We start from the raw sequence: 12,428 nt of genomic DNA on the forward strand, positions 1-12,428 counted from the left end.
TTGGTACCAAATTTTGTACCTTTTGCTTCTTGAAATTTTGCTTTATTAAAGACATCATAGTCATAAAGTACCTTTGCACTAAAGTACTTTCTTGTTTTTTGGGATTTGAGAGTCATAGATTTCAAGTTTTTAGCATTTTGTTTGACAAACAAATTTTGTTTAGGGAAAAATACTAATATTTTTGGTACCAACTTTTATCCCTTTTGCTTCTAGGTGTTTAATTTTGCTGAACTTTGTCTTTATTAAAGACGTCTGTCTGTCTATATACACATTTTATCTCAGCCCCTAAAACTATACATTAAAAATTTAATTTGTTTAAGATAATTTCAACTAATTTAACCATAAAACCAATAAATTTCTATTGATTTTCTTTTAAAGATTTTCCTAATTAACATTTTTCATTTATTTATATTGAAATTAATTTGAAAATTATATACTTTCCTCCCTAGTATTGTATTGTATTTAAAATAATTATATAAATTTCACTCTCTGTTTATTTATTACCCTCTGTATTATTTCCACTAAATTAAGAAATGAAACTAAAATTTTATCTACCTGACACGTGTTAGAAAATAATTATTGAAAACAATTTATAAATAAAACTGAGACTACATATTTTTTTTTATTGTTAAGACAACACAAAAGCTATACAAACAATAAATATAACGAAATAAATTGCTGGCTATAATAAACATTTAGTAGATTTAGTATTTTTTCGTTCAATACGATTTTGCAATGGAATGTAATTTTGAAAATGAAAATTATCAAAATTTATTTATTATGTGCTTACCTATTTGTGATAATTTTAAAAAAGATTTCAATCTTAAGTTTTGTATAAATTTTTATGACATTTTTAACATTTCAAAAATTTTCTCTACAAAATAAACAACTTTTGCAGTATTTATGAGTAGTAGGCCTTTAAGAATCATTAAATTTTGTATTTCTGCAATATTTGACATTTGCTTTTCAAGTATTATTTTTAAGTTATAAGACACTAGCACAGTCTGTCTACTTAGTTAAATGTCATAGAGTTCATATTTAGCACCAATACACCATAATAACAAAAAATAGATTTTGCTATTTAATTTTTCTTCTACTACTTAGTTCATTTTTTTTTCAGTAAATATTGTAGGTTTTATTTGTGTCATATAGAAAAGGAAAAAAAAGCAAAATCAACTTAACCTAATAAAGCTTAAACTATACAATACATGAGAATGAATAAAAATAGACAGAAAAAAAATAGTAGAACAAAACTCGATATATAAAAAAAAATTGTGACATCAGCAAGAATATAAGAAAAAAATAGCAATTGACGTAAAAAGTTTTAAAGCAATTATTATAGAACAACAAACAAAGCTAGAATAAAAGCCTGCCTACCTTAGGGCGCTAAATAATTTGAATATGAATGGTAAACTTTTAGGTGCTTGGGGTTTTTGGATAATTTATTTTTAAAGCTTAAACAAACAAACAAATTTGTAAGAAGCAATGTAAATTGTATTTTTTTAAAAATAAAACAATTATGTCAAGGTCTTTAATATCTCTCTAATATTTACATTTCATCATATTTTTTGGTAGAAAAAAAACCCTGAACTAAACTAAAGCCAGCAGAAGAGTTAAAAAAATAAATTTTAACATCAACCAACATCTGTGCTGCCCCCAACATTAAAGAAAGTTTATATAAATTTGAAATATTTTTCTTAATATAAACATGTTGTTTAAAAAAAAATCACGCAATTTGTTTAAATATAAAAACCATGTTTTTTTTATATTTTCTAAATAAAACACAAAATAGTGAATTCTTATGTATTTGCAAAAGCAAAACAAAATTATTAAATATTATAATTTTATTATTTATCACAACTGAACGCAAATAGAGACGTTAATTATATTAAATGAATAAATAGCAACAACAGCAGCAACAAATGTTGTTATCTTTATGTATACGAGTAAAAAATATACAATTTTAACAACAACAGCTACAACAGCAACAAAAATCGTCATACTTGTTGCGAGCTAGTTTACGTACCGTATTACCGTAACAAAAATTTATTTATTTATATGAAAATAGATGTAGTATATTGTATATGTGTACATGTTTATAAATACATATTTATTAACAAACAACAACAACAACAAAAATAAATAATAAAAATAGTAGTATATTGTATAAGAAGAAAAAAAAATTAAATGCTATAAAAAAATATATAAAACGGAATTAATATTATTAACCCTTTACAGATCGTTAAGTTTTTGAAAAATTCAAAGATGAACATTTCAGTTAACTCTAGAGTGTACTTTAAACTTTATGAGCAATATTTTCCAAACCACTTAGAATTTTCCATATTTTTCAATATTTAATTCAAAATTTTTCATAAACAATCTGATTTTGTTCTAAATTTCCTTTAAAATCCAAAATTTAATTTTAAAAAAATTTCAATTTTTTAATATCAAATTTCAAAATGTTTTTTTTTTGATATTTGAAAACAATTCAAAATTTAATAAAAAAAAATTTAATTTTTTTTTTTTAAAAATTGAATAAAAAAAATTTTGAAATTTATTAATATTTTTTTTTTTTTGGAAAATTTTATATATTTTTTGATATTTGAAATCAAATTAGTAAACGTAAAAAATGACACAATTTTTTAAAATTAATTAATGATCAAAAATTCCTCATTTCTATCAATTTCATTTAAATAATATTCAAAATTTAATAAAAAAAATTAAATTTTTTTAAAATCTATTTTTCAAAATATTGTTTTTTTCTTGAAAATTTTATATTTTTTTTAATATTTGAAAAAATGTTGAAATTTTTTTAACATAATAGTTTAAATACATATTTCTTTTTTTGGAAAATTTAATAACTTTTTTTGTTTATATTGGAAAACAACCAAAATTAGTAGGCGTAAAAAATGCCATAATTTTTTAAAGTGAATTAATGAAACTTTCGAGTAATTTAAAATCAATTCGGATATTGAATTTTTTTTCCAAAGAAATTTATTTGTTTTTACAAACATTCTAGAACTACTATCACAAACGATTAGAAAAATGTTTAGCTGTCGCTCAGTTTGTGGCAGCAAAACCTTCATTCTCGAATGTATTTTCTCGAAGGAATGATATCATTAACAAATGATTAGCAATATCGTTCAAAATTCGATGTTTTAAAAATTCTCCACAATTTCTTGGATTTACCTTTCGAATTATTTGGTATTTTCAATAATTTTAAAATCATTTTTGTTTGAGAATAATTCGCGTTTCAAAAAAAAAAATCAAAATAGTGTTAATCCAAAAAATATATAAAATATTTCAAAATTTTTTAAAAATTAAAAAACAAATCCTCAAAATATTAAACTTAATTTTGATAATTCTAAATAATTTCAAACATTTTATTTTAAATAAATTTCAATAATTTTTTAAAATTTCAAAAAAAATAAATACTCAAAATATTAAACTTAATTTTGATAATTCTAAATAATTTCAAACATTTTATAAAAAAGATAAATTTTTTTATCTTTGAAATAAAAATAGTTTTGAAATTATTTCGATATTTGAAAATAAAAAAAATGTCCAGCTGTGCAAAATTAAACTTTTAAACAAATTTCTTTATTTTTTCAAAATTTAAAAAAAAAATAATTTCATTATTTTAAAATAATAAAAAAAATGTCTGAATGGCAAAATAAAACTGGAATTTCGACTGAAATTGCTATTAATATTTCCTAATTTAAATATTGAATACTTAATTAACTTGACCTGATTTAGGGTTAATAATTTTAGACAGTTAAGATGAGCTGAATTTTTGTTTTGAAGGACATTCACTAAATCAATTATTATTTAGACAAATTCAAACCTAACAAACTCCTAACAAGTGTTTAAAAACCCGATATTTAAATTCACACTATTTCTTTTATATGTTTCATACAAAATATTACAAAAAATGTCTATTTTATTCTATTTATTTCTCCAGTTGTTAAACTTAGCTAAATAAATATTTTTCAAACTCACACTTTTCTCACTATTTGACATCTTTTTTTTCGCAAATATTATTATTTATCTTATAAGTTGTTGTTTTTTTTTTGTTCTTTTTGAATCTATTTAAATAACTAATATCAACATAAAAGTTTCAAAGCATTTTAGAATTCAATGCCAATTTTGTTTTTATTTTTACTATTATTTTTTTCAAATAAACTACTAAAAATAAGTATGTATTATTATTGAAATATAGCAAAACACAAAAGATAATACAGCGAACAAAAAAAAAGTGTACGTGATCATTTACACTTCAAAAAGGAAAAAAAATAATAAAATAAATATGATCAAATAATAATTATTTTATAATATAAAACACAAACAAATATGTATATATTCGTCTAAAATAAATGTTTTTTTTGTTACTTTTGCATTTAGTATATTAAAATTCGTTGTTCTGTTCAACAACTTCATTGACAAAGAAATAATAAAAATTCTCACCTCAAACAATGAGAACAAAAAAAAGAAGAGTTTATAAAGATCAGTAGATGAAACGTATTTGAAATGATTTTTAATGTAGTTAAACAAAATGATAAACCCTTTAATTTGTTTCAATGTTTTTTATAATTTATTTGAACCTAACTAGTAGGGTGTAAAACATGAAGGTGGAGTATAACCTATTTAAATCTAATATATATTTATAAACAACATATGTTTGTTTAGAAATAGTTTATATTAGGAAGGTCTCATTTGTTTAAGCCAAACAAATTTTGAATATTCTCAACTAAAATGAAAGTTTCTCTTTAAACAAAATGATTGCATGCTCGAGGCATAGAAGAAAATCATATCAGATAATGCTGATTTTCAATTCTCTATTGATGTATCATACATCCTCGTAGGTTATTTGGGGCCCGAGAAACACATCAAAGTTTCTGATGGGAAACGTATCCTTAACCCTCAAACTGATGCACTAGCTCACTAGTAACTAACCTAATAAGGCAATTAGTTGAGAATATCGAAAAATTTGTATTGGCTTCTGGAAATTGAAACATTCCTAATGTTTATAAATGGTTAGTTGGTACAACACATGCCAATGTATGTCGTTCAGTAAAGCCTACTAAAATTGTTTTCATAGATAAGCTTTAACAAAATAACTAACTTAAAGAACACACAGATTTTTTTTCCATAAATATACATATGAGTCATTCCATAACAATACCAACAAATTTGTGATAATCTAGCACGTGCTTCAGAAAAATAATAACAAATTCCAAAAGTTTGATAATGCAAACTACAGGGCGAAATTGAATCATTTATATATAATTTTAAAGAGTTTTACATGTACTATGTATTAAGAAAAGTACTTTATATAATTGAGTCATACAGACCAAATTGTTTCCGGAATTTTTTTCCAAAATACTTATCAAAACTAAAGATTTTTTATAATTAATTTTGAACAGGCGAGGATCCAGTTCAACCATTTAGGGTTAAATTTATTATACATTTTTCTTTTTTTTCTTTCTTTACATTAAAACTTCCTTTTTTCAAATCTCAGGATCCGCGCCTGATTCTTAGATATATAAACGAACTAGTTATTCAAATACACGAATTACTCTCGTTTTTAACACGATCACATTTAATAGTTACATCTGACCAGAGCATTGGAGAACGACGATTCACTCGGTTCATTCATTTTCAAAGGTTCGAGAACGATATCAATAACGAATAATTACCAATATTGTTCAGGATTTGTTTACTATTACAAAGATTTGTTATTTGAAAAATTCTCTAGCCAAGAAATTGGGCTTTAACTTTTGAAAATGTTGTTCCTTAGTTCGCTTAGTTTATGGCAGCAAATCTTTTATTCTTGAAGATTTGAAGACGATATAAATAACGAATCATTACAAATGTACTCGTAATTTAATTTACTATTACAAACATTTCTTATTTTAAATAATCTCTACAATTTCTCGGATTAAGTTTTTGAAAAAAACATTAATATTTTTAAAAATTCTCGATAGTTTTGTAAATTTTGAATTGTTCGATCGATTGTAGTATAAAATTAAACAACAATCATAGCTACAACAACAAAATAAACTAGCAAAATGTCGGAATTTCTTTTTGGAAAAATTCATAAAATTTTATGTGAAGTTGTCTCACATTTAAGTCTATAACTTTTTTTCTATTTCACCAATTTTGCTGGTTTTAAATAACAAGTAGCTTAGAACTATAATAAACATTTTTGGAGAATCTCATTAATTTCGTTTGTGTATTTTGGATGTAAGCGTGTTTTACACAAACAGACACAAGAGATCAAGAATATACAAATGGGCATTTCCACCGAAAGGTCTTTACAGACAGGAAAATTAAATGTTTTAACACTTTGTTTTATATTTACATAGGGAAACAATCGAATTTAAATAATGTAAAGTAATTTTACATTTATTCATAACCCATTTCGAGATATTCGAACGCAAAACGCTCAAGTAAAACTTTTCTCATTTGAATATATATAATGCACGTTTTGTTTTGATACAAGTTCTTAAAGAGAGGCATTAAAGAGTCAAAAAAGAATGCATAAGAAACTATGCGATTGCAAATAAGTAACTGGAAGTTTTTTGTAAAATTTCATATTTTTCGAAATTCAAGATAATTTTATTAAAAACAATCATAGTTTTATTAACAAACTAAACTAAACATAATAATTACGGAATTGGTTTGGAAAAATATATAAAATTTTTGTTGAGGTGGTCTCAGATTTTGTTTCATAACTTTGTTTCTACTAAATCAATTTTGTTGATATTCAATACCAAGCCGCTTAGGATAATAATAAATATTTTTGTTAAATTCCATTAATTTCGCTTATGTATTTTGAACGTGAGCATGTTTTACACACACTAACAAGGGCAAATATTTTACTTAGAAAATACATACAATTTTGGTGGTCTCAGATTTTGTTTCATAACTTTGTTTCTACTAAACCAATTTTATTGGTTTTCAATACCAAGCTGCTTAGGACAATGATAAATATTTTTGTTAAATCTCATTTATTTCGGTTATGTATTTTAGATGTAAGCATGTTTTACTTAGAAAATACATATAATTTTGGTGGTCTCAAATTTAGTTTCATAACTTTGTTTATACTGAACCAATTTCATTGGTTTTCAATACCAAGTCGCTTAGGACAATGATAAATATTTTTTGTAAATCTCATTCATTTCGGTTATGTATTATGAAAGTGAGCATGTTTTACACACACTAACAGGCGGAAATAGTTTGCTTAGAAAATTAGGAAAATTGATTTAGAATGCCTCCATTTATTTCAAAATGGAATCACCCATATCTAAAATAGAACATATTTTTTTTATTATTAAAATAAATATTATCGATTTTTGTTGTTTCTTTCCTATATAAATGAGGAGGAGAAAATTTTGTTTTATGTATACAAATAAAAAAAAATAAAAAAACAAACGCCATCAACTTTTTATTAACAATGTTAGGAAAAAGCAAAAAGAAAATATACAGTAGATAGATATGGGTAGAAATTATTAGTAACTAAAAACATTTATAAAAAATACATGCTCGTACATACTGCATACATACATTCGAACATACTTGATGTACTAGTTGATGTATACATTTTTATTTTAAGGTTATTGGATGTTTATAACATTGAAATGATGTCAAGGTTTATAAGAGATGGTTACTGGCTTGATTAAAGTAAGCACATCATATAAAATAATTATTTAAAGGTCCTACTACTATTTTTATAGATTTTTTTTCTTGTGTGAAACAAGCGTAAGCTTAAACTTTTTGTAATTTTCTCTAAAGATTATTAAAATTTTATTGTCTCAACGCAAAGCAAACAAACATTTTAAAGGAAGTCAATATTGTAATTTTTTTCTTACTTGAAACATCACCGAAAAGATGTTGTTACTTTCAACACTTATTGCTATAAATAACAAAAAAAAAATATAAAAAAATAAAGTAAAAACTTGTTTCCTTAGTTTAGCTCAAAATACGTTGCACCTTGCTTATATATCTGTATCTGTAACATATGCCAAAAACCGAAAAATTTTAACGAAACTAAAAAAATGTATATTATATATTTAACTGAAAACAATAACAAAAATACAGCTGCCTTCCTTTATTGTTGGTGTTTTTCTTAGTGTAGTTTTTAATTCGTGTTTTAAACAATTTGTATTGAATGAATGCAACATTTTTTTTAAATAAAAATACGATGGATGGATGGATGCTCTTGATTAAAGCCAATGAAAACCAAAAAAAAACTTAAAATTTTTTAAACGTTTTAAAATATGCGTAATCATTAATAATGATACAGGTAGTGGCCACTTCCTATACTACATTCATACTTGGTTAAGTCAAGTTACCAAAAAAAAAAAAACAAAAAAACTCAAACTCATACATTTACTGTGGTAAAAACACTGACACACGCGCGTGTTAAAAATCAACAGGTGTATTTATCATTAATAAATGAACAAAGACTGATTGTGCTCAAGCATTAACATTAATAAGGATCAAAAAGCCATATTTTATTTAGTGAATTTTGCTTTGAATTTGAATTTAAGTTTTTTAAAAATATTTTTTTTTTTATTAATTCAAATAATTTATTTTAATATTCTTTTCTTTTCCAGAAAAAATGATGAAATGAATGGCCAAGCAGGCTCCTCAAGGGCTCCAGCCTTAGGGGGCCAAATATCACCACCTGGCGGTTATACAGAAGCACAACACCAACAGCAGCAACAATTCCAGCAACAACAGCAATTCTATCAACAACAACAGCAGCAAAATTTCCAACATCAACAACATCATCCACATCTCAATCAGCAGCAGCAACAGCTTCATCATCATCAGCAGCAGCAGCAACAACAACAGCAGCAACAACACCAACAGCACCAGCAACACCAACAACATTTTTTAAATCATGCCAATAATTCATATCCCGTTAGTGGTGGTGGCGGTTCTTATTTAGGCGAATCCGATAGTTTACGCACTTTAAATAATACCTTTGGTCCCAATTCGGAATTTACCTCATCGGCGCTCAAAGAAGAACGTCTACAATTTCCCGGCGGCCACACTAGAGACAGTGTTAGCGCTGGTGCTGCCAGCAGTGGTGGTGTTATAAGTCCTGCCTTAACTTCGCCCGCGGCAAATTCGCAAAGTAATCCTTCGGCGAATTATAATAATATGGTAACAGCTACTGGTGCTCAACAGGCCAATATGGATGCTATGAGTAGTTATAGTCAGGTGAGTTGTTTTTTTCATAAGTACAAATTTATTTATGGAAATATAGGGACTGTAAGAAATCAAATATCTTGAAAAAAGCCACAAAAACTTTTTGCTACTTATTACTGGCTGCATTACTTAGTAATGTATGGTTATTCTTTGGAGAGGGACGATTCTCACAAAGGGGAATTGGTTAAGGTTGTTTTTTCATAAAAAAGTGGAAAAATAAACAACAATAATCATATCCGACGGGAAAGGAATCAACACAGAACTAGTTCCGCTATTGGTTTCTTGGAGATGCGAATAGTTTCTAGTTCTAACACTTTAGCGTTGACATAGCAATGATTAAATTGGCTCCTTTTAGACACTCAGTAACTGGTTACAGAACTAACTCAAACGAACATGTTCTATTTTGGTATTTTTAGACTTAGCTTAGGGAAAGGAATCAATAAAGAACTAGTTCCGCAATTGGAACTTCAAGTAGGTTGTTTTCGGTGCTGTAGGAACGAAATTATTTTAATTATTTTTTTATTTCAAATTTAAAGAAAATCAAAATGAATAAAAAAATATATTTTCTTTATTGGAAGAGGATAAATAATCGATTTTGTCAAAAATAATGAAATTCTCGACATCCAAAATAAAAAAATAATTTCGTTTCTGTTTTATGCCGCAACGCACCCAACTGAAACGAAAACAATTCAGAAACGAGACGGCGACGAACACCAACGTTTTTCAGTTTCAGTTTTCGTTATCGGCGCCGATTACGGTGTATGCGGAAACCCAGCTTAAGCTAACGATATATTATGGGGTCTCATATAAACATTTATCAGTGTATTACACGGAATTACAAACTTATATATCATCATTTACCAACCAGTCTCATCAACCAACCAGTTTCTAAAATATAGTTTCTGTCGCAAAAAGAATCAAAATCAATGCAAAATTCCAGCATCTTCAGGATTATCCGCTTGGCAATTCTCTAGTCATAATACAATTGTTTTCTGCCAACTTCTGTCATAATTATAAATCAAACAATATTTTGGCAAATAGTTGTAAAATTTTTGTTTTTAAACACACATGGCAAATAAATTTCATTAAGATTATTGCAACATATTGATTTATTTATTTATTTGTGTAGCTTAAATAGAAATAAACATATTTTTTTAGGTAAAAAAAACCAACCACCGAAACCACACAAATATTTTTCACTTACAAATAAATAAAATACTAACAAAAAAACAGAAAACAAATAAACCTCCAAAAAATATGCTACAAAAAAAACAAAGATTTTCAAAGCCTTTTGCATATACTACAGCTAAAAATACTATAACACCAAAAATAAAAACAAATAAACCATTAAACACAAAAAAAAACAAAAAACAGTTTTACAATATTTTTCTTTCTTTCTATATTTTGTTATCCTTCAACAGATGGGTGGTATGCACCCTGGAGCCAATAATGGCATGATGAGTACATCAGCACAGTCACAACACACGCATCAATATATGAATGGTAATGGTCCTGGTGGTGTTGGTATGAATCCAGCGGCCATGGGTCCCATGTCGGGTGGCAGTGGTGGCGGTGGCAGTGCAGCAAGTCAAGCCAATATGCAAATGAATCAAATGGGTGGTGCAAATGGTAATGCAGTTGGCTCTATGAATCCAGCTGGTCAAATGAATGGCATGCCAGGTTATAATAATGGTATTGGGGGACCAGCAACGGCGTCAGCGAGGCATCATCAAGTGAGTATCAATTTTATTTTATGTTTCTTTTTTTTTTACACAACAAAATATCATCACAATATTTGTCATTTAAATAAGAAAACAAAGAAGAGAGAAAAGGGAATACAAAAGAGCTAATATTATTTAATAAACAGATTTTTCACTATAATTATTTTTGCAATAAAAAAATTGTGTGCATTTTGTCCATGATTATTTAATATGTGTCACTATTGCCATTTTAAGCAAACATTCATTGTTAGTATTATTATTTTTAATATCTTTTGTAATGTTTATTTAAAATTATTTATAATTAATACAAAAATTATCACTTGTTTTTGATCACACTTAAAAGGTGTTGCTTTGGCAAATTATTTTTTTTTTTATTATTTTCTTGCTGATTTGAAACAGCTTGACTTTGATTTTTTCAAACATAAGCTTAAATAATACATACAAACGTATATAAAAAAGATGACTTCATGCTTTTTTTAACTTAAAAATTAAAAACAGTATTTGTTTAAATACAATATTTTATTTTTTTGTTTTTATTTATATGCTACATGTTGCAATATACTATGTATTGTATAATAAAGTATTTATTTATTGTATAAATTATAATGATATACTTGTACCACACCAATAATTATTAGAATCAATCATGACACATAAAATCTCAACAGAAAAACAAAAAATTTAAATAAATCAATACCATATTGACGTTTGAAGTCATTGAAATCATTTTCAAAAATCAATATATGTAAATTTCAAGCAAAAAAAAACATACATATATTTACATACTTACATACAATAGGATGGTCCCCAAAAAGTTGCAAACCTAAAATATGTTTATTTTAAGAGATGTTTGAAACGTAGTTTTAGCACCTCTTGACACTATGTGACAGGTCACGGAACTAAGCCAAAAGCTCTTGTACGGTTTTGGTTAAAAAATTTGATTAAAATTAATTGTTTACATTTTTACCATATTTTGTGGACTTTTTGTCACAATTTGACAAGTGACGAGATATGTTGTCATCTTTTCACAAGCCAGTTCTTTCAGAAATGCTTGACAATTGCCTGAATTACACATGCATTCAACTTTCAATAAGTTCAAATATTTTGAGTTTTAAGACATCATATGTCGGATTTACGGCCACATGCTTCAATACCTGTTAAAAACTATTTAGAATGAAGTGGTTGGGAAGTCTTGCCTCACCCGCTTTATAGTCTAGACCTTGCCCCGCCCGACTACTATTTGTTTAGATCGAAGCAGAACGCACTTTAGAAAAGAGTATCCGAAATTGGCTTGATTCGTTCATGACCTCAAAAGATGAGCTGTTCTTTTGGCACGGATTCCATATGTTTCAAGAGAGAAAAGCTAACAATGGCCAATGCCTTGAATAAATTTATATTGTACAAATGTTTCAAAATAAAAGCTAAACATTTGAAAAAAATCCTGAATTTTTAAGAGTAACACCCAATAATTTAAAATTATTTAAAGAA

At 26.2% G+C, this 12,428-nt stretch overlaps 1 protein-coding gene across 1 annotated transcript in view; it reads left to right on the top strand.

Moving 5' to 3' along the window:
• The window catches only part of tna (tonalli), a 46,294-nt gene that overhangs the window by 26,218 nt on the left and 7,648 nt on the right, over positions 1-12,428 (top strand). The window contains exons 2-3 of the mRNA XM_065506354.1: positions 8,619-9,231; positions 10,641-10,952. Of these exons, the coding sequence (XP_065362426.1) occupies positions 8,619-9,231; positions 10,641-10,952 (925 nt within the window). The remainder of the gene's footprint in view (positions 1-8,618; positions 9,232-10,640; positions 10,953-12,428) is intronic.

Source organism: Calliphora vicina, chromosome 3, assembly GCF_958450345.1.
Source record: "Calliphora vicina chromosome 3, idCalVici1.1, whole genome shotgun sequence".
Taxonomy (NCBI): domain Eukaryota; kingdom Metazoa; phylum Arthropoda; class Insecta; order Diptera; family Calliphoridae; genus Calliphora; species Calliphora vicina.